General features: G+C 44.7%; 1 protein-coding gene across 1 annotated transcript in view; it reads right to left on the bottom strand.

Annotated features, from left to right (window-relative positions):
- Positions 1-4577: 4577 nt before the first annotated feature.
- Positions 4578-23687, bottom strand: part of T265_11322 (hypothetical protein) — a gene marked incomplete at both ends in the record, with an annotated part of 32763 nt that continues 13653 nt past the window's right edge. The window contains 7 exons of the mRNA XM_009177947.1: positions 4578-4928; positions 10240-10380; positions 12090-12573; positions 16459-16770; positions 19296-19436; positions 20553-20654; positions 22320-22397. Of these exons, the coding sequence (XP_009176211.1) occupies positions 4882-4928; positions 10240-10380; positions 12090-12573; positions 16459-16770; positions 19296-19436; positions 20553-20654; positions 22320-22397 (1305 nt within the window). The remainder of the gene's footprint in view (positions 4929-10239; positions 10381-12089; positions 12574-16458; positions 16771-19295; positions 19437-20552; positions 20655-22319; positions 22398-23687) is intronic.

Here is a 23687-nt window from a genome sequence, read left to right as displayed (position 1 = left end):
GCCCACCGCCTTACAAAAGCCAGCACAGCTTTTCCAAAAGCACTCCGAAATACGTTGTATGGGAGGCAGGAAGGCGAGAACGGTATGCGTGGATGTTCCCATATTTACCTGTAACGTCTCTTAGCATGCAATTGAAGAAGTTTTACAAAAAACCTTTCGTAATGTGTCATCCCAAAGCTCACAGACAATGCTCCTCCAGGAAAGTGAAAGCGATAACCATTGATTGCAACAAATGTGCCTTGGGAAGGTAACAAGTAGATTAGAAATCATTCCTACGAAACACTTCGTTGGTTAATATAGTACGCCCTTATCCACCAGACAAACCTGATAGAAGTGGTGTGTACCACCACAATTCCATGAGACTTCAATTTGTCTTCTCACTCAAGGACCTACCAAGTGCACACGCAGATGGTAGTGTAACCCATTCATTCAAAGAAACCTAAAGCTGCTCGTTACTCATCCTCAGCAGAGGCAAATCCACAGCATGGAGCACTTTGGGGTTCGTTTGGCAATTACTATGCAGAATACCCCAGAAACGTCCTGCATTTCAGATTGACGTGACTCACTCATGGCAGATCAGTACTAGAGTACTCCTCAGAGGAATTACTTATGCACGGAGAGCTTACAAGTCGATGCACTCTCCACATAAACCCTGCCGGCGCGAGGCGCTCTTTCTGCGAAGAGGCCCAAATATGTACTCCCCGCGTTGGTGTGTCACAGCTCCGACTGTTCTCGGGGGCGAATTTCGCTAATCCCTATTAATCCTTATTATCATTCTGTCGTGATTGAAATTTATTTGATGATGAGATATTCCGCAGTTATTTTTCTTTGCTGCATTGCACGCTACTTCATTTCATATTGAACTTTCTCTGTTTTGACAGCAGCGCTACACAGACCTAATCTTCGCGCCAAGGTTGAAGAAGAAATTGGGACGCACGGCGGGGCTTTTTGCCACATTTAAATCACCACAATTCTCCGTAGAAAGCAACGTTCAGTGATGAATATGGCTCAAAATATGTGACGCAAAAATATTCTAATATTTGTCTCACCATCAGCGCAGACTATTTGACGGAATTTGGATCGAGGCGATTCAGCTATTTCCCTACCGGTTAAGTTTCACTCAGACGACTGTCACTGGATTATAGGAAAATGACCAGCTACATTACTTAGGTAATAAAAAATTGCAGAATATAACTTATTAGTAACGTAGCGTGGGAAGTAAGTAAACACATGGTTACCACGTAAGCTTCTGGGGCGAGCATTTACAAGGTGGACGTAGTGTCTCCCGCGAAAGGTGCCCGAAATAATTATATGATAATACACCCTTACCCGCAAACTTCCTATCTGCATGCAAAGGCAATTCGGAAGGCTGTTGCCTTGATGTCACATCGCTGGCGGGCAATACGTAAGTCGTCGCTTGGGAAGAAACGTTACAAGCCTGTACCATATTCACAAGTCACATGTATCCAGTATAATTCGTCAGCTGTTCTGGAAACTTCCTAAGTGGAGTGGTTCGGACTATCAGGATGATGCGTTTTATGTAAGCCGACCGACGTGTGTGCACCACTCTGGGATCGGTGCACCTAAATAACAGCAAGGTTTCCCGTCACGTGAGCAGGCAATTTGTATTTAGCACAAAGGTACTTCATTTGCAACGTCCGGCAAAGCCGGCAACCGGAATGTTTCCACTGACACGCAGTTTTTTTCGAGATGGACCGTCAGTGGGCAGTTACGTGTTGCTTCACAGACCCTACATGAAAGTAAAAAAAGATACAAAGCGTAACACCGTCGTGTCACGAGGGCTGCACGCGGCTGGAGAGCATGAAGAAAGCACCATTTTTCCCCTTGAATATACCTCGAAACAGTGTGCACAGTGACGCAAAATTTTAGATCCTTCCGAATGGAGGCATGACGGGCCTACCAGTGCTCAAGGCGTCCGTCATTAGAGAGGTACACAGCTTTTAAGTAGGTTTAAATGGTTGTTTTAACGAACGTGCGAACTTAGATGACTTGTACCATGTGCATTGCGAACATCCAAGACACCGGAAACCATTGTTAGCATGCTGATGCTTCGTACAAGACTCGACTATGTAGGTTATCACCGTCCGTCTGAATGACGGCGACAGCGGTCTCGCAACCGGCTATGGAAGGTTCCCACATCATCTAAACCCATTACGTGTTTCAGGTCTCAGTGAACAGTGGGGGATAACATTCTTGCACGCAATTCCACACCACCTTAGCGGAAACAACTTTTCCGATTCCAACGACTATCGCTCAGAATTGCAGCAGTTGGTTGTAACTGTTTAGCTCATCCACGGGAAAGGTCGTGAAGAAACCTAGGTGATTTTGAAGCGGTCAATGAGCGTAACCAACATACTAGACTTTAGTTGTAGAAAAATTACGCGTCTCACATTCAGTACTCAAACATTGCCGTTTGAATGTGAGACTGGCTAGCATCGTGTGTTTTACGGCCAGGTTACGGTATTCCACAGGGGCTAACACAAATTATGGTGTGCAGATGAGCAATTTGCCCAAAACAGGGGAAATCTATGAGAATAATAACGTTCCTATCTGTCCGGGAGCCCCGGATCCGCTCGGCGCTTGAGGGTAACCTAATTGAAGGTGGACCTGTTCGTACGAGACAGATTTTATCAACAAACTGCATCCAATGTGTCGTTGCAGCAAGCCTTTCGGAAGCATAAGCTTGCGCTTATAACCCCGCGTAAAGGAATGTTGGCCAAGTAGCACCCACATTTCACAAGTGATTGTAAGATGATCCCCCCATCATTGAATGACCCCAAAAAGGCCAGCCGTGGCCATCAACAGGAAAACACAAGTGTAAACCGGTCGGAATGCACGGGACCACAGTACATCTTCAGAGAAACTAAGCCCGTAGAATCAATTATATGCACGTGATCTTGCCCACTCTATTGCGCAAATGTACCAGGCATCATCAAATATCATGATTAGTTAACACGCATCTGTGGATTATTAACCGGTTCTACTATCAGCTCTGCGATCTGGCTACTATTTCGACTGATCAAAATGCAATCAAGCTATTCGAAACAGTGTGACAAGGACAAAGGCGTTTGAGGTACGCTTCCGGTGGACGGATACCTGCTGTGTACTGCAAATGCTGTCTCTGCATACCGGACGTTCTGATCACTCGTTTTAACTTCTATTTGTGTCCTAATGTAACGCGTCAACAACGCTGATACAGAATTCCTAATCCAGACGTCGGTGACGAGTCGATCAGACTTTTCCACTTCATTTCTTTCATACTGGTTGTACTCTCCTTTAGAATTCACTAGCCCAAGAGTATAGCAGTGAGGATCAAAGCTAAAATTTTTCTGTTTTCTATGAAAAATAATCAATCGGGCATTACCGAACTGCGAATGACTGCAGAAAAACGGATACATAAGCTTATGACCACTTAAGTACATGAACAACGAAATGTTTGGTATTACGGAAACGTTCTTTGGTGCTGATTTTTACTCGTGATATATGCCATGGTTGTGATGGCTATGGCCGACAAGACTGCACCAACTTTCCACATGTACAGACTGTAAATATGAGCAACAGCCATGACAGCAGTAGGTATTAGGGTTTCATTGTTGGATATCTGTATTTAAGACAACTTGTCTAGCTGTGTCGGGTAAACGGGCCCGATGTCTTGCGTTGCGAAGAGGGATTAACTATTCAGTCCTCCAAACTTGAAAAGCATCAACAGACGGTTGTAAACTAAATGATATTATTTTGGCTATGGCGTCCTCGAACATCGCAACGCATGACTATCGCCATCACTAACAAGATCCAGAGCCAACTGTGGACATTAATTCGTTCCCCAGTAAATATGTGAAGACGGGAAAATAGTGGTCTACCTATAGTAAACGAACAAATCGAACTCTGACACGGGTCTGATACGACTGGGAGCGGTTGCTTTCGATTTTCAACAAAGCCAAAAGATGTGGCGTTTGTCCAATATCGTTTGAGAAAAGCTACGTAACGAGATAAAACCTCTTATCATGTTGTTGCAATAATCACCTTATCGCGAAACCGCGATGGTGAAACGAAAACAAGAAACCATGAGTTGCCAGCCTCACAATCAACGCTGACACAGCCTGAGTACTTTGAAGTTACAGTCGACAAAATCACTGTGCGCTGCAAATGATTCCCCAGTAAAACGTAACAGAGCTCCTACGCTGTTTTGATTGTTAGAATCAAAAGCAAGTTCAATATAGGATCAGAGCCATTGACTTCATTATAACGTCACCCTAACGTACCTTAATATTTTTGGGACAACAAAGGACGATCTTAGGATCAGGGTGAACTGCGTTTGTATCCCCTTAAGGGCACAGATCTGGAAACTCAAACCGTCACCTGACGAAGCAGGAAATTCTGAATTACACAAACAAACATCTGGGGTGGGGCAGGCATGCAAAATCCATATTGTCATTTAGGGTTTGATTCGAGCCTTAAAACACTGAAAGACAACTATCCTGTGATGTACCAGAGAGGACAGGATAGGACTGTCCAGTTGTATCAACGCCATTATTGTAAAAAACGAAAGGAAGTGGATTTTCAGCGTGATATACAGGTAGACGTTGATAAAATTATCGGAACAGAACCAGTAGTGGATAGGCGAAGATAGCTATTGTCAATCAAGTGAAGACAGTGGGTAGGGGGAAGATATTATGCTAAGGTCTCACAGAAAAACGCTGCGGTTGACCTGAAGTAATCTGATCATAAAGGACGGAGGAAATATTTACACATTTCCGATCATATGATGAGCCATCACAAAGATGAAAGCATGAATCTTTTGAAGTTGTGGGTATTCTCAAAGTTCGAGAAAAGCCGTAAATGTTCGGATGCAGACATAAATCAATCGCTAATATTCAAAATCGGCTCTCGACGAACCTCGATCAAGTCTGAAAGGTGAGACGCAGAGAAGTTGAGAAGAATCAGTGCAGATAAGGTTGACAAGACAAGCTACGGTTATGAGTGGAACTAAAACCGCGACATTCCCTCCTAATAGACCCGTCCGTGTCGCAACATATTCGATAAATCGATCCCGAATATAACGATCGTGCACACAAAGCAAGAGTAGAGGCACGCAAGGGTGGGAAGCACACCAACGACGTGCAACACGAACAAGAAAAGGTTGGAAAAAGCTGTGAAAGCAGTGTAATCGTTGCATTGACGATGAGATGACAAGCAAAATCATGGGTCCCACATACCTGTGACAACAAAGAGAAGGATATGTTGACCTCCACTCTCACAGGTTCGCACACGTGATGTATGACTTCACTGTTAATGGAAACCCCATTATGACGAATGTTGAGACTACTGTGTAACTTGAGTTAGCGCACGCGCGGGAATGATTTAAGGACCACCGGTAAGCATTCACTGCTTTTTTTACTACTACGACGACCATGGGGTTCAACAAGTTGGTATCTTGCTCCAACTACCTAACTTTAACAAGGATCTAGTGCGTAACTGAACCATTGAATTTGCAGTGAGATCCGCAAGAAACGCATTTTCTTGATGCAGCAGGTAATCTAGCCACGCGTTCTACATGCCACCTTACACAAAAGGTGCCTCATCCTGAACAGCATATACTGCCATCTGTCTTTCAGGATGCGTATAACTGACTTCACCAGTGCCCTTTTAAACAAATACATATTCATTTACAAACCAATTTAATTTTAACGACCGAACCTTTCATTTATGGTATTCTTCAACTAAATGGGCCGCACAAAGGTTACCTAATGCTTTAGTCGGAACGATATTCGAGACATCACGGCGTACTCTCCTGAAGGAATACTACCCATAAGAGTGATGAAAGCTGTTAGACAACCCTCGGCCGGTTTAGCCCTTCTTCGGGCTCATCCGGTAGATGTAGTCCCGAGTTTTCCTCGCACCAAACAGAGGAATTGGAGATATTTGCCCCTGCAATGAAAATCCCGCTGGAACGTAGAAAATTTTCATTGACGTTTCGTGACCTCTAACACGTATACAAATGCCAAACTCTGTTCAGATTTCTGTCTGATTTCAGAAATATGAGGCGAAGAAATGTAGCCGCACAAACCAAATTATCGAGCCAATTAATTACCGAGGACAACTGTCACGCTAAGCACCATCACATACCAATAGGAATATCTAAGCTAGCAACACAACAAAGATGTAGACCAGATTATGTGAAAACAGCTGAGATGCGATCACACAGTCACGGAGCTGCTGCGATTAAGCTAGCATGGTGTACTGTTTACTTGACACGAACCATGAGACTCAAGACCGTTGTCTGAACAAAGTAAGCACAACTGCACTAACTGAATTCTGAGCGAACATAACAATCCACATGAATACACTAAACGCCAAAAATGCACAAAGTGTTCAACATTCATATGCACATAGTAGTGAGTCGTATGATTCTACTGGAATCCGAACATATATCCGATCATTCGCCTCGTTGGGCTGCCCAACTGAAAGCCTTCTGTAATGCCATACAATATGTACCTCTGAATTATAGGTGCTGAAAAATACTGAAGTTCGTCCATTCTACGCTTCACCTCGAACCAGATCAAGATGCCCGTGACAGGCTTACAACACAAAAGAGACCTATAGCGCTTTTGAGGCAACATGGTTTGGAAAGGCTGAAGCCTCTGTGGATAGGGAAGTATGTCAGAGTGGTTTTATAATCCCCACTTCTGTTAACTTCATGTCGTTACCTTTAGGTCATTTCCCTGTTTGTTTTGATCGTAATCATCACCAGCTGGTTCAATGTGTTCATAACAAATTTATCGTGGAAAACATGGGCAGTCCTGGAGTCTGTTTGCCGGATGAATATTCAAATCTTGGTGGGAAGGCGCAACCTACCTTCGCGTGCACATGAGTAGCGAACGGCTTATTCTTCCTTTTTAGTGATCCATAGTGTGCAATCTCAGGCATTTACGTTACAACTATCTTCCAGTAGCCAGCTGAAGATTTCAAATCAGTTTGAAAGCTGAGAATACCACACAAACATCTCACCCGGAGTTTTAACCATAGAATATTCCTTCCCCTTTGCCTATTTATTTCCCTCATAAGCCGTTCTTGAAATCCGCATAACCGTACGTACAAACGGCTCAAAACGACCGCTCAGTTTGGAATCCATTTCCAATTTTATTCGATATGAGGAGTTTTGAGCAACTCTACTTGTGTTCGACGCCATTCCATGTGAAAAAAAATTGGCCGGAATTTTCGAATAAATTGATTTTACAAACTCCCACTAAGGTAATTAGGAATCAGCTCCTAGATATAACATCTGGACAGAGGTCAGCAGTCTCAGATTTGCTCACCATGCAGTATAACAGGAAGTTGTGCACGGACATAAGTTGCACTGTTGTACGGGTCATGGAGAGCGCCAGAGATGCCCAGAACACCAGAGGACAGACAGGTGTACTGCTAACTGGTCCTCTACGGAATGTATATTCACGACTTTTTCTGTACAAGACTGAATGACAGCACACAACGATTCTGATGCTCTGAACGATGGGTTGGATGAGTGCCGAGAGTGGATAGCCATAGACGTGTCAAGTAGAATCGGCTTACATCATCTTTCAATGTCTTTTAAGTGGCGCACCGGTATGCTGTCGTTCCACTTGGTTAGAGTGAATAGTACGACCCTATGGCTGTCGTATGCGGTCCACCACAACTAGCCGGACCGAGTTGGCGTCTCAGGGTCCCGATGGTTCCGAGTACCTGCAAATAAGCTTTGGGGCTAAGCTCAATTACACTGTTGCGGCAAGACAGTTGTCTACCAGGTGTGAACCGATTCCAGATTTCCACTGTTTAGCACAGCTAAACGTTCCGAGAAATCCGACGACCTGGTTCTGTCAGGACGCAACCAGACATGAAAAAGCACATATACGGGAAAAGAAGTATTCCCAAGGTCGTCATCGGTACCACACGTTCCGGATAGCAGGTGCCTTGGCGGAGCCCACCAAACACGGCTTAGCAACATACCAATAGCGGAGTGGGGCTGAAAGTGGCCACGACCGGCGCGCCACCATTGGCTGTAGAGAACGAACAAGTGAGCGAACATAATTGGCCACTTAGTCATCCTACATATTTACGCAGAAGCTCTCTCTGTATTTTTTGTCCTGACAATACAGCCGTGTCCCGAATTCTGTGTCTTCTCCTTATCGCGTAGTCTGGCAGGATGAGTGCAGGCGTAAGCAATAGACGGCCACCCACGATACAACACTGCCAGGCGGGTGTTCACAATGGTGATCTCATTTGAACAGATGCAGTCCCTCCTCAAACAACAGCACCAACTATTTGGGCTGGCGCAGTTAAAGCTAATCGAGACACTGACCGAAAAATTGTCATTGCAGAAGCCGATTAGCCAGACTATTGAGCCGTCCACTTCAGTGATCGACACGATGCTCAACGCGATTCCTGAATTCCAGTTCGATCCGATCTCATACATTACCTTTGATTCTTGGTTCAACAAGCTTGAAGACTTTTTCAGATTGGATCTGGGAAACAGAGAAGATTCCTGGAAAGCAAGACAGTTGGTCAGGAAAATCGGAGTGGCCGAACATGAACGTTTTACGAGCTACATTTTGCCAAGAAAACCGAGTGAGCTGACTTTCGATGAAACCGTTGCGGTATTATCGTTAATCTTCAGAGAACAGGCTTCGTTGTTCAGCCGCCGGTTTCACTGCATGAATTTGAGCAAAAAGGCTGCTGAAGACTGGGTTACGTACGCGAGCAAAGTCAACAAGGAGTGTGAACGATTCAACCTCTGAAGCATGACAGAGGATGAGTTCAAATGTCTTGTATTTGTGTGCGGGTTGACATCTGAAGACGCAGACATGAGAACAAGAATCCTCAGCAAGATTGAGCAGAACCCAGGCGTCACGTTACAGAATATTACGTCGGAATGCCAGCGCATGGTGAATTTAAAGCGTTATACTGTCATGATACAAGAAAGTGGTCCCAGCAATCCTGTTCATGCTATTCAGAAGCATACTGTCCGTCAGGGTGACAAGAAGCATGCTGGAAATGTAGTGAATGACATTTCGTCAACTTTTGTCCGTTCATAAGACACCGCTGCAGCAGGTGCTCCCGTATTGGACACAAAGAAGATCAGTGTCACGGTGAGAAAAGGCAAGCACCTAAGAGGTATTTTCGAACCAGAACTTCCCATTCAAAGCTTCTTAAGGCTCGCGTTGTTCTGGCCGCTCATCAACGCCCACACGTAAACAGGAGGAAATATGTATCACTGCACATTAACGGTACGCCTATTCGTCTCCAGCTGGACACGGCATCAGACCTCTCCATCATCTCAAAAAGAACGTGCAAACTTCTCTTTAGCCCAGCATTAACCAGAACCAAAAAAGTTGCGCGCAGTGCATACGGCAGTCTACTGAAGCTCTCTGGTGAGTTCAGTTGTTTCATTACTTTCGACGACATCATTGTTAGTGGCATTTGTCATGTTTCCGATCTTTCTGGTTCGGATTTAATAGGATTAGTTTTTATCAACAAGCTACACCTCTTGGACAGGCCACTCAATAATGTATGTTACAAAAAAAGGCGACGAAACCGGATATATTCAAAAGGACTCAGAACGTCGCAGTCTGTGCACTAAGTCCTTGTCTTACCACCCTCAATCAAATGGTCAAGCCAGAAGATCTGTGCGTTTCTTTAAACGATCTGTGTTGAGGGTAGGGACCGAAGGACAACAACACACCTTGCACGATAGGCCAGTCGCGGGATTAGCGTTGATGATCTCGGGAGTCTAACAGCTGTTCTCCAGCACGAAACACTTATTGGATCGTGAGTACTCAGTGTTACAAACCCGTACCTGTTGTATCGTGGGTCATCTTAGGATTAATAAATCCAAACAGTTGCTGCTGTTGTCTGAGGAGAGACTGCATCTGTTCAAATGAAATCGCCATTGTGTACATGTGCTTTTTTCATTTCGTGGTGGGTTTTGATAAAGACGAAGCAAGTTTTGAAAGATTTGCAGGGAAGATGTGGTCAGATTCTTGAAAGCCCAAATATTTTGCGATCATTGAGGTTGGTTGGTTGGGCGTACATGCGATTAACCAAATGACCTTCTTGCTCATAACGAGTGATGACCTCAGGACAACAGAGCACACATTTCGAACGCAGGGACTCACAGAAAGGTGCAATTAAACTTCAAAAGATCCATGTGAAACGTGCGCCAAAGAGTATGTAGGCGTCACCTACCTGTCAGAATTTCGTACGATGGAAGACTGAGAGAAGTCAGAGCTGCATTGAGAGCAGGAGAAGTTATCCGTCTCCGTTCTTTGAACCAAGACAGGGATTGTCCGAATGAGCGTTTGCTGCGATCAGGACAGGAATGAGGCCCTAAATTACCCGAGTGAGAGGAAATAAATAAGTGAGGACGATTGTTCCGGGTGATACGATGACACGGTAGTTGAATGTGTGGTGATGAATGAAAGAACCGGAACTGATAACTATGATAGCCCAATTAACAAACCATGGCTTTTGCGAACTTGTACGAAGCGGGGCAACGCTAAGGATGCCACAATAATGTGATATGAACGAACAATCCGCTGTGTCCATTTCGTTGTACATGGAAACCAAATGTGGGAAATGCAGACTCCCAGCCGGACGAAATCCTAGAAAGCCTGGAATCGAATTTCAGTTGATTCCCTACAATATGCACCCACCAAGCTTCTTTTAATTGATGAAAGATGGGCAGATAACTGTACACCACACTGTACACACAGGTGATCAGATATCCAAAGATATTTTAGTGTACCTGATCCAGCAGTCAGCCAAAACACAGGAATAATTGCACATATTTTTCAGGTGGCAAATGAGCACACTGGTGAGTTCTGCGCTGTCCGCTAGTATGACAGCATGACCATCAAAATGTATTGACGCCACATTCATAGCTTTCAAATTGAGATTTCGTTCTTTAAGTGAAGCCAATCTATGCTGCGTCATCAGCAGTGCGCATCTCACGAAACTCCAGAATGTTCATCTTGCGACCCGTCCGGCTAATAGCTTGAACACACGGCCGTTCGGCCACGAGCGGCTGATCAGCAATGTGATTAACTCGAACCTAGGCAGGATGTAGGATATGAGTGAAACAGCTGTACGGCGCTTCTCGGCTTTTCAGCATAGACTGGCTCCCTTTGAAGGACGAAACCTTGATTCGAAAGTCTTCTTACACGACCAGCATTCACGGATTTGTTTGGTACTATTCGTCCCTTTTTCTGCTTGTAAACCATGTAAACAGACCTTTGTTTATAGAACACCAGGGTCTCTATCGCGTGTGCTTACTATGTGTTGGTAACATACTCACGAACTAGCTTATACGGAGATATATTAGAATGAAACTGGCTGTGGTATCCGTTCAAAACACATTGCTATTTATAGAAATGATTCAACTATGTTAAAAAGGGTGGAAGAGGCAAGATATCATTATCCGGACTTTGAAAAACGAGAATACAAATGCGATTTCTCTCGGTCACTGAAGTTTTGCGACTGTGAATAACAAAGCGTGTTTCTGCCCGAAAACGTTATGCACTCAGTCAATAATCATTCACCGGTGCGAGCGGTTTTGACAGGATGACTCGGGCAACCGAGCCAAAGTGACTTCGAATGTTCATAGAAAAACGTGCGAACCAAGTTATTTCTGGCGTATTTAGTCAGTAGTTTCAAATCGACCACAAAGATGTGCGCTAAACTGAGCAGTACCTTGTACTAGCGTAGGATCTGACATTCGGTACTTTCACCTTACAACCCAACAAGGAACCACTTGGTACTCCTTCAATGCGAGTCTGTTAAACAACCCAGAGGGAAGACGATAGCTGGGATATCTCCAGATTGAATAAGCCTAAAGCCATTGACAAGCCACGAGTGGAATCAAACAAGAAATACGGACATACATTCCAAGGTGGCCTCAAGTCGACTACTACATCGGTCATACAATGAATCTCCTACCACTGTATTAGTACTATGTTTACTTGGAGTTCTCCTTTAAGATGTTCACAAAAACTAAACACTCCCAACAGAAGTAAACCTGTCCATAGTCACAAACAAACCGTGTGAATTGTCTCTCCTTGAGGATTTATTCACTGCGTCGCTAACGAGGACATCCACCTCAGTGCCACCTCCTTGAACATCAAGTGGAAGTTGGGCATGAGGTGAGTTGATATCAGCCAATTCTGGATTTGTGAATTTTTCGAGTATTTTTGAGACCCGCGGACTGTGTCGATGAAAGCCGGATCGAAATTGGCGAGAATTGTGAAGTTTGGTCAGACCGTTCTGATAATCACTGACATTTTCCAAACCGATAAGCGACAGAACTGAGGCTCTGTCAGCCGAGCTGGGTACGCGCCGTCTGACCGGACTAGTTTCGGTACTGCCACCGGCAGAACGAACAGAAGAAGGGACGGTTTGAAGTGGGGTGAAGGAGTTCCAGTCGACATTCCGCGGCGGTCCTTTTGTCTCCGGTGAAATGGATAGACAATACCAGTCAGCCAAAACCTCGGTCGACGGCCAGTCGGAAGCGTAGTTATCCGCTGACTAGAAAGAAAACACAACAAAATTACTGAGGATCGACTAATAAGGCAAAACATGACACTGTAAAATAACAAAGGGTTGTCGCTGCGTCAGTCACCAGCACGAAGATTGGAACAGTGGCAACGTGTGCTGGAGATGAGGGTGGGGTTGGAAAATAAAAGCTTGTAACGCGTGAAAAGAAGGCCTATAAGCCTGATGACTGTGCAGAGAGGAACAGCTACATCCATGGAAAACAGATTCATGACTTTGTTCTTCTTATGGCTCATGATGTAATCCCCGTCCCAGAATTTCCACTAGTCTCACTTCGTACTTGGGGACATAGCAGTCGGTAAACTGATTTTGTTTTAAGTTTCTTACAAACTCGGGAACCACATGGTAAGCTCCATAACGGTGGAATTGGCGGTAGACTGTCCAAGAGTTAGCGTCAAATTGAAGAATGGTGTCATATCAGGGAAAGTGGAAAAAATCCACCTCCATTCATTGTGTCGAAAAATGCCCACTGAGGAATTAACGCTCGCGATTGCGTCCAATGCACGAAAATGTTCGAAAAATTGCAACTATTTTACAGAATATGGTAGATTTTTGAAACAGAAAAATTTCCGGTCCTTCGGGTCTCCGCACGGTAGCAGGATTCACACAAGAATATGTCCACCTTAACAGGTGGATTGTTCACGATTTCATCAGTTGTAGCCTGTCATAGGGTTACTCATTCCAGTTTCCTTGAAATCAATCAAGTCTATGCGGATGCATGCTGGGGCACCAGCATTCGAAATTAGAAGGAGCAATATAAAGCCAATGGCCAAATCGCTCGAAAAACATGCTCAGGGCGAATGCAAAACATGTTTGAATAGCATACTATAGCACATCATATAGGTAAGGAACAGGTTCGGTTCAACGAAGAGAACAAACTTAACTGAACTAGATTTTCTGTAACTGAGAACTTATCCATACGGAAGCGAGGCAAGTTCAACGAGAAAACTGCAATCAGAACCTTATGCTTAAACTATACCAATGCGAACTTCAGGTAAGCAATCTTCAGAATGCTATCTAAAAAACCAATCACAAGCGGGTAGTCACAGAAACGGATTTTTATCAACGGACGAAGCATAAAAGCTCGGAGACTTTCCACGGGTTCTACAGTGGTTAGAATGTTAGATCACTGGTTTCTCAAGTTTCGCATTATGAAAACTGATTTCAAAACACGAATATAGTTGAAATGGTCTCTCACATTTTCTGTATTGAAACAAGCAAACACAATAAATAACCTAAAATTTGGAAGACTGCGGTTAGGTGACAGCGTAAGCCAATCGTGAAACTCCGACCGACTCACAGACAAATCCACACTAATAAGAATGGACGCAATAGAAGCATATGAATCTGTATTATTGAGATTAAGCACACACGTTTGTTGTTAACTCATACCATGTATGCTGCTTCCACATCGCTTGTACGAAGTTCTGAGTTTTACGGACGTGTCATTGAATCTAGCACAAATATACCGTTCACTGGACAATTTTTAAAAGTCATTGAAAAACCGGCGTGTGTTTGAGTTTCTTAGAAATCGACAAGCTCATTGCTCAGGACTTTGAGCTTTATAAAGTAGTCATAACGTAAATAGGACGATCACCATTTGGTACTTGGACACGAATTTGAAACCCCATCTCCAGAAGAAACATCGCCAACCTAGAGACATTCCAGTTCTTCTGACGGACGATCTTTGTTGAGGTGTTTTACCGTGGCTACTTGTTTACCTGTTTTAGCTGATATTTACTTCACGGGTTCGTTTTCTGCATGAAGCCGCAATGATGCACTTTGCTAGACATCCAAGTCATTATTATGTAGATTGCTCATAAGCGATGCGCACCAAGGTCAAGCCAGCCAGAGTACGCGAACAAAGAGTCGTTTTAACTGTCTAGCCATTGATGAAATGAAAAAGATTAGATATCTTTTAGTGTGCTAACCGTACAACCAAGTCACACCAAAGATGCGAGCGAAGTTGGTCCCACTTTCCCGGAAAAGTTTGCAAAATAACCAGTAGACTCCAGTACTTTACCGAAAGCGCCGAGGTCTTAATCGATATTTACCTGATTGGTCCCACTTTGTTATGAAAGGTGAAGCATCGGTGTTGAACACTAATGTCATGCTGTCGATGATGATGATGACGATGAAAGGTCACTGAACACCAGCTCAGAAAAAATCCTAGGGGGAAAGTCGTGCACACCTAGGAACAGCCAGAATGACTGGCCTGAAACGATTTCCTGCTGCGATACCTCGAAGTGAGTGGGATGTTGCAAGTTGTCCGCCCTTCAACGTCATATGAGTTCTAGAAACACCAGACAACACAAACTTCATCATCTAAAGATGATATGACACGGCAATTTGCGATTCGCCCTGTCTACCAAATCCATTCATCTCACACATTCAATCCGCGCTTAAAAGTTCCTGAGGTATTCGTTCCGGTTTGCTACGGGCTGCTTTATCATACCAATTTGCAGCGTACCACGAGTACGAGTAAATGGGTATGTGAAAAGCAGGCAAACCGATAAACGAATGTTCTGTGAAGCAGAAAAGAAGATGAACGGTAAGTCGATGGTTACGGGAGTTTCCGTAAACAGGTAAACCGGAGGGACGACGTTGGAGTTTGAAAGGCAGCGTCCGACACGGCCACCCGATGCCCATCGGCTCATTTTATCAGAGAAGCAAACCGGAATTTCTCGACGTCCAAGGACAGTGGCTGGAATGATCAATAGATGGAACTTTCAGGATTGACGGCTCGGGTGACCACATCGTACTTTGAAACACTAAGATCGTTTCATCCATGCGACCAATGCAGAATGGAGGGGTAATTAGTGAGATGTTAACATTCCATTCAGTTTCGTCAGCCGCCACGTAAAGCACACACCAGCTGTAGCAAAACAGCCTAGTAACAAGATGCCAGCATGACGAGTAGAGTTTCAGTGAAGGATGAAGGAGGGGGGTAAGTTGCGAGGTAAACAGAACCCTGAGCAGACTCTTTCTGAGCAAATAAGTTTAGTCCAGGTTCTGTAAGATAATTTTCAACGCCAACCGCGCAACTTGTCACAAGTGAACACTTCGTTGTCGAAGACGGTAGGTCACATCTTTCACTTGGCAGCAATCGACTTCATTGTAACACCAGGATATATGCAGGCAATCAGTGTGAAAGATACTACTATGTTCTGCCAGTGTGCGAGCAATCGCATTTCCAAGTGTACTTGTAGATTCCGGAGAACGGACAGAGCAGGTTCACATAAAGTACGTAGATGACATCAATCTAAGTTCGGTAGCTGAGTGGGTCCAGTCAATCGCAGTTGTCAACTCGGACTCTGCATAGTGCTGGTCCCTGGTGTGATAAGATCTTACGTGGGAGAGTTTAATTTAGTGATATGGTGTGGAACCGCAAATTAATCTAGGTCGAACTAATGGACTCAGGCCTGTGTTGGGTAACCTCGGTTTAATGAAGAAGCTGAGCAAAATATCGGAATGTACCACTCGCTTCTGTGGACCTACCAATGAGTGACTTACACGCACATTTTGGTCAATAGTACACGTTGAAAAATTATGGCAGAAATGTGGTGGCTTTAAATTCGGATATATGCTTGGTGCTCACCACAAGTCCAGAGCCCACAACAATCATAGGCACAATTACCGTTTACCCTATTGACGCGTACCTACAGAATTTATAGAAGTATCGGTCGTGTGCTGAACCAGCATGGCAAACATATCGATCCTGGTTGGCCTTGAAAAGTCCGTGAATGCAACTGGGTCACATGTATCAGACCTAGAACAAAGTGGACGCGATCGCAGCCGCACATGTTTAAGAGACCACTTCGAAGACAAGCTGGAACACGTGACAGAGCAATAACCTACCCCTTTTGGTTGTTCCGTTATTGGTTCATGATCTAGAGACTCGAAAAAGACCTTGTCATTCGGTGGCCAGGTCCGAGGAAGACAACACTTGTGCATGAAACCCAGGCCTGCAGTACGTCCACAACGGCATTCGGGATGTTCGTTCACCCGTGAAATGGCAAATTCAGCTTGACCCTTTCCTTGAGGACCGAGAACCTGCATGAACTTCACACCCGACAGTCGACTCGATTGTATATGGTTGGTGTTGTTAGGCGTTGTCCCAAACTGCCTTTTCAGCATAGTCGCTGTATCAAGACGAGACGTGGGAGCAGCCTGATAGGACGTTAAAAACAAAGGGCTTTGGTGAATGAATTGCACAAAGAAAGCATCTCGAAAAATGATTCGAACCGAGATATAGGATAATAAAAACCCACACCATACAATATGTATAAAAAGATGGGATCATTTCCATATGTACCACAATGATGGGAACATTTTGCATAGTTGGCATCAAGGTACTGGGTTTTTTGAATGAGTACTGATGAAAATAAGTGCTTGCCAAACAACCTTCGTCGGATGTCCTCAAAGCTTGGTACAGATGGAGGGCTTGCGAGAACAGGTTCGGGAATCTGGGATTCGGGTAGTGCAATGTGCTGTTAAATCCGTAGTACTGACATCAGCTAGCTACTTCTTCGCTGTTCGTCAGAAAGTTGCCGGTTCTCACCTGTGGCTCCAAAAGTAGTAATGGAGAGTGAGCTACATCAATTGAGGGGAGCCGATTAAGGCGGTATCCCAGTACACGAAACCGTAAAATGTTAAGAAAGGAGGCGATATCGAAGGAAGAGGCCCACCTGGACAACCAGATGGAGCGATCGAGTCTTGTGATGACCAATGGGCTTCCGCTGTAGTGCTACATTTCGGGTCGTCGGTTACACACGACAGAACAAAAGATTGGAGCTATTTCATTTCAATGTCCTCGCCTCTCGCACACTATACAGATAAGCCTCAGGAACAGCGATGAATGAATCGGGAAGAAAGGAAGCTTCTCTGGTATTTTTAACCCACAGTAAGGAACGCTTACATCACAGTGTTCTCAGAAAGCTAGGGTAAATCAGTAAGCATGTCCTTAAAGATGACTGAATTAAAATTACCTCTGTTGGAAGCGAGTGATAGCAGTGCCAGCAAGAAGTTGTATCATTTTCCAGTCCAAATGCTCTTATTTTTAACGAAACCTGTAACTCTGACGATCATACCAACCCATCTCAAGGGACACTATCTACCAGCACGTCGGTCTGTAGCAGCTCATCAGCCACAAATGCCTTAATCGGGGGCGAAAAGAAAAAATCGTTCAGCTGTGGCACCCTTTCGGTGTCTGACTGCCATTCCACCAGAAGGGCTGGGATACTGTCAGGTTGCCCAAGCCTAGACAGGGGAAGTCGACAGGCAGAGGTTGGGTTCGAACCATGGACTTTCCTGCCAGTAAATTCGCGCTCTTGCCACTGAGCTATCTCGCCCAGGTGGAGTGAACAGTGACCCTGGTGAACAATATATGCTCAGACAAAGACCACCAGGCGCTTCCAACAGCATGTTGTCCACCCCGTACAGTTTACGATGAAAGAACTCGTTTCCATCAACCATTTACAACACAACGGATGTCGCTACATGTTACGGCAAACAGGATCTATCCACACTGACTTATGTAAAGCTTCCGGCCAAATAGACTGCAATGTGTCGCGAAGTACAACTATAACTATATACATCAAGCCAGACGAATTCAAATGAATATAAGCTAAAATTCCTCTAGTAACACCCAGCCCCCTGCGGACAATGACCAGATTCGTGATGGGCCTAGTCGGCGTTGAAATGATGGTTTTCTAGGTTCACACGATTGACTATCATTAGAACTAGGAAATTTGGTCATTAAGGCGGTCCAAATATTCGCATTACTCGAATATCTTGTTATTAAAACAAGAAGTGTCCATTCAAATACAGGACGTCTTGTAAAATGTATCCAGATGCAACATCCGAACCAAGGTTTGGGTCTACCACCTGACCCCCTTCTCACCTTGCAGTTCAGCCCTGTTTGAGTAATACTCACCGTGTATCTGCAAGATCACAGAGCGGTGGGCCGGGTACGTGCTCTGCAAAACAAGCTGCGCGGATTGATGCTCTTACTAGCTACAAAAATCAGGCGACTAGCAGAGGGCTTAGTTGGCTTATGGTATGGACGGAAATGGGTGTACGGTGGATAACCACTGATGGGGCACGAGAGTAGTATGTTTTCTCGCAAATCCGCTTCGCGTCTCTTGAAAAGTGAGATCTATTAAGAAATTTGCTTGCATTTGAGCAACAGTTGATGGATATCCGGGAAAGTTCAGGAAGACCCGTTCAAGGAGAAGATGGATATTCAGTTTTTGTAAACAAGATGCATGTGAGAGTTCTGCTTCCTGTCCAATAGTCTGTAACTGTCCAGTTGGCGTTTTCTAATGAGCCACTCCGCAGCGAAGGCTTTCTTCCATTCACTGGTAGTGATCCAAACGGACAATCTTATTCCACATCGCAGAGTCGCCTTATTTTCATGCATATGACAACTGCTGTTGGGTAACAAAAACACCAAGTGCCACACATCAGACTCGCACAGGGTGACCTGGAAACCACTTGACGTACATTTTAAGGAGTACTGTTACTTTAACACCATTGTGTATGCAATGATCCCGTGTAGCACCGCACTCTCAGAAACATATAGGGCTTTGCACGAAACAGTGCTGTGATTAGTACCTTACAGTGAAGTTGTTATTACGAAACTTTCGAAAATGAATTCGTGGCAGGTGACCAGATGCTAGACGACAAACACTAACCTTTGAGTCATGGAATTTCTTCAAAGAACCATACTGAAGCGTGCCAAGGAAGCAAACACCTTGCAACCGCCCAGATAAATCGTAGGCAGTGAGTTCCACACATAGACATTCGCTGTCACGAAGGCTGCATTCTGAAAACAACTGAGACGGAAGGGGGAGTCAATGGTGGAATCTACTTTCGCCGAAACTAACGGGAACATGTGGGAGGAGATAGATGACTTACACCTAACCTATAATGATCCAATATATATTCGAACTAGACATATCATCGCCTGATGTCAAGACTGTTTAGCTGACACCGAGGTTCCAGTCTGCGCACGGTGTGAGGTGTTGAACCCCGAAGGACCGAAGGCCCGATTCGGGTTCAAACAGGTCATAAGGTTAACGGAAACTGATGGACTGCATCTACTTCATGGGCCCAAGGAAGGGCAAAACGGGTCGTGGGATGCCGGAGGGCTTTCAGCAACCTTATGAGTACTTCCTCATCAAGAAAACATAAGACTCCTGTTGTTATGCCTGGACTAGTGAACGAATTCAATGTCGGCGGAAAAATCGTATCATTGAGGGGTTGTTGGGGGACTTCCCGTAGATTTGATACCACCAACGTCTTAAAAACGTCCAAGTGAATCTTCAGTAGTCAGTGGTTAAACTGAAAAGGGTTTGGACACCACTCCTCGCACAAAAGCGCATTCACAATCAGCGGCTCTTGAAGTGGACAAATCATCTTAAGTGCTAAGATGCCTTGTGTCTATGTCCCAACTTGTGCGATCCCTTGTTCCCCCAGTGTAATTTACTTTACCTATCAAAGCGAAGCATCGGATTTGGACGTCGTGACAATGAAATAGACAAAAATGGTGGACTGGCGGTCGACGAACTGTCCGTTGGGACAGTCACCCATGATAAAACTCGAACAAATATGAAACATCGACTGACCAGAGGAAGTGTCCAAGCTCACCTAATCAGGACTCATTAGTTCAGGCTCAACGTCTCTTACGTAGCTACCAGAAGTTTTCCCTCATGGTAACTGAGAGATCTGAACCTGATGACGAAAGGTGACCGGTATCGTGATTCAACAAACCAACGAAGGTCACCTGTTGGCTGAAAATATGCTCACCAGGTCGACATGTCACAATACTCCGCCGACAACAGGCCAATATTCTCTACTCGTGTTGAAGCTCTCAGCAGAACATGTTAGGTAACGTGGTGGCAAAGGCAGACAAAATAACTGCATCGTATTCGTGTCAAATTTCAACTTACCTCACTGTAGTTGTCTACACTGAAGAACAGGTTGGGATAGACAACCTCCTCGCGAGTACCCTTGCTGTCCATTCGCCGACGGCTGGGCGAAGCATATACGGTCTACGTAGGTGTGAATACAGAATATCCGATGCAAGTAACCGTAATGAGCAAGGGAACACTCACTTATAAACGTGAGATTGAAGCAGGCGCTAAAGGGTGCTAAACTGGACTATGACAGCATCTCTTAGGTAGTAACTTTAATTGTCTTCTGGAGAGATGCGAACTGAATGATTTGTCATTTGTTGGTAAAAGAATATTGAATCATACCTTTAGAAGAACCAGTTTAGTGTCATAAACCGGCTACTCACTATTCCCCCAAACGAGTTTATCCCAGAGAATCGAGCTCTGTGTATATTCCTCAATAAGGCTGAGAAGCACTTAGCAGATATCCTTGTCACCGCCTCAACGAAATTCGGGTGTGCAATATCCCTGGCGTTTTTCACTGCCCCACGGAGGCGTACGAAGCCACACTTTTCGATAATTCAGAGAAATCTGCCTTAAAGAGGTATGATAACATGTCCAACAACAACCGAAGGGTGAGGGCACGTCCCTATTCATTGAAATTTCCACCAACGGATGATACCCCAAGGCCTGCAACCAGCCATCAAACACTATCGTCATAGCTATTCGCGCAAGGGATGACAAGTGTTCATTAGGTGGCTTGGCTGATCTTATTTTGTGATGTCTTGACGAACCGAGAAAATATAGTTCGGTACCGTGACAGTGATATAAGGGATAAACAGTTGTATGTGGAGTCGATCAGAACAACGAAGGCAGCCAAGGAACCAGTCAATTGAGAGGAAATCGGGCCACAACGCAAGAAAATCTAGAATGAATCTAGCAATCAACTAGAGAACCGAAACCATCAGTAGCCAATCATGCTAGAGATACAGGTTGCCCTCAGTTAAACTAAATAAACACGGGCACGAAGGCACTAGCGCGCTGACTGTTTCCTCCAATGATAACGGAACGTCTGTGTAAATCCATTGTAGAGCACTAGCACTAGCAGCGTCCTTGTCCAGTTATCGCTTGTGGGAACAATCCTCAAGGGATTTCCTTTATAAGGAAACTGTTTACCTAGAGGCCAAGTATGGCGAAGAACGGCTGTACTGGTTTCTCACTGCTCTGTTGGGACAGTTGTAGACGGAACGTGGTAGTATTCCATTCGCACAATCACAGGATGCAAATTTCCCTCATAACAGCGAAACATTTAGTTTTGGAGTAGACGCTCTTTAGGTCAACTAGTGATCGCCCCTTCATGAAGTTGGCGCCGTGTCTATCGGATTAGTCAACCAGTGGCGCCCCTTATATACCGAACACACCGAATGCATTTGGATAAGCTGGGTGATAAGAACGGCTGGCGCTCAGCAGTATGGGTATGTCTGTCTTCGGCCAACTGTTTTTTCGCCCCGGGTATTCCATCTGCATAGGAACCGACGGCAATTGATCACTCGTGTTAGTGAGTCATCTTTAAATGGATTTGCTCACATGTAGGCTTGTCTTCGGAATGCAGACGAAGGAGTTTCGAGCCAAATTTGAGGGTAAGTTCAAAGTGTTACGTCACATGTGGTGAAGGATCGCAAAGTCCAAAGTATATTAAGAGCGTGTGAGAAAACGATTCGGTGAAAAACAACACCGAAAACAACAAAAACATCAAAACCAGAGAGCGTCGAGATAGACGGGCAATCAGAATAAAGATAAGGCGAACAAACAGCAGACACGTACCTCAGAGAACTTTTTCAAAATCTGTATTTCTTGTGGACCCGTTCGTGTGCATACAGCTACCGTAGCCACATAGATGAACTAGACCGAAAAAGCAAAGAAGACACAACAAAAGCTTGAAACATAACCCCACATAGGTTAGACGTTTTATGTGGTCAGTTGGTCACACCAACAGATCAAAAGGTGCACCAAATGATTTGCGACTGTTCATAAAATCTCACAGTAACGAAGATCGAAAAGTCAAGGTTCTCCATTTATATCACCAAAGTATTGTGAAAGCCTGTCATGATAGTTCCACAAACTGTTGAAAGTGCACAAAACAGAATGAGTGAACGATCCAGTCGTAGCACTCCTTTGAGGCCTAGTTGCCATGCCCCTCCGCACCGAAGGAATTACGAGGGCCGAGATGCTGCCAGGATGCCCAAGCCTAGACCGAATCTGTCGGGTTCGAACCACGGACCTTCTGATCAGTAATTTCGTGCCTTAACCAATGAACCATCTTGAGCTGACGAAGTGTTAATCGTGTCTGACTAAAGTAGAACAGTAAGTCAGCGAGTCCCACCAAACTCCTGAGGTAGTTCGAAGCTTAAAACATCATTTCATGAAGGTAGGCTCGAAGCCTGAGTCATCGAGATTGCTCCTGCACATAATTAGGCAAAACTTCAGTTATTGCGGGCTTCTTTGGATTGCAAGTCTGTTATAAACCTAAAGGATGTCATGATTGGGCAATTCATCTGTAGGATTGTTCGCAAAAATCTACTTGACTACCATTCCACGCGGCTCATAATCTGAACATTCATCTCAATTGTTATTAGGAAATATGGATTACTGGACCTTGCGCGTGGCTTACCAGTCATAGAACCTGTGGTTATTGTCAGGATCAAAGAACGCAAGTGATATACGGTTCTTACAGCTGACAATGATGATGACGACGATGAGAGTAGTTCGCAAAATGCATCAGTATGGGTTTATATAAAGAAAGAATAAACCAGACCCTAAAGTGTGAAGTTGAACGGAATTTATGGACTCGGTGTCTAGTCTAATGCCTACTGGAACGATCTGGATAAAGGGAGGCCAGCTGAAAAGAACCATGTTTGCTGCCATAAGGTATGTCAGTACCATTGAGTAGTCACAAGACACCCAAGTCCAAGCACTATCGCATACAGTGAGGTATTGGAATTCGTTGTTCGAAAGCTCGGGGACTGTTTGACCGAAAATGACGATTTAATTGAGGTGAAGTACCGCAGCGATATTGCTCAGAAATCATACTCCGAACTCGGAAGTGCCACAGTATGGTCAGCAGCAATGATTGATATATTGGTCCGGCTTGACTGCCCGCATACACCCCCCCCCCAGAAAGTCTGATTATAG

Source organism: Opisthorchis viverrini, assembly GCF_000715545.1.
Source record: "Opisthorchis viverrini unplaced genomic scaffold opera_v5_475, whole genome shotgun sequence".
Classification (NCBI taxonomy): Eukaryota; Metazoa; Platyhelminthes; class Trematoda; order Opisthorchiida; family Opisthorchiidae; genus Opisthorchis; species Opisthorchis viverrini.
Note: the sequence above shows the minus strand (reverse complement) of the source record. Positions and strands in the feature narration are given on the sequence as shown.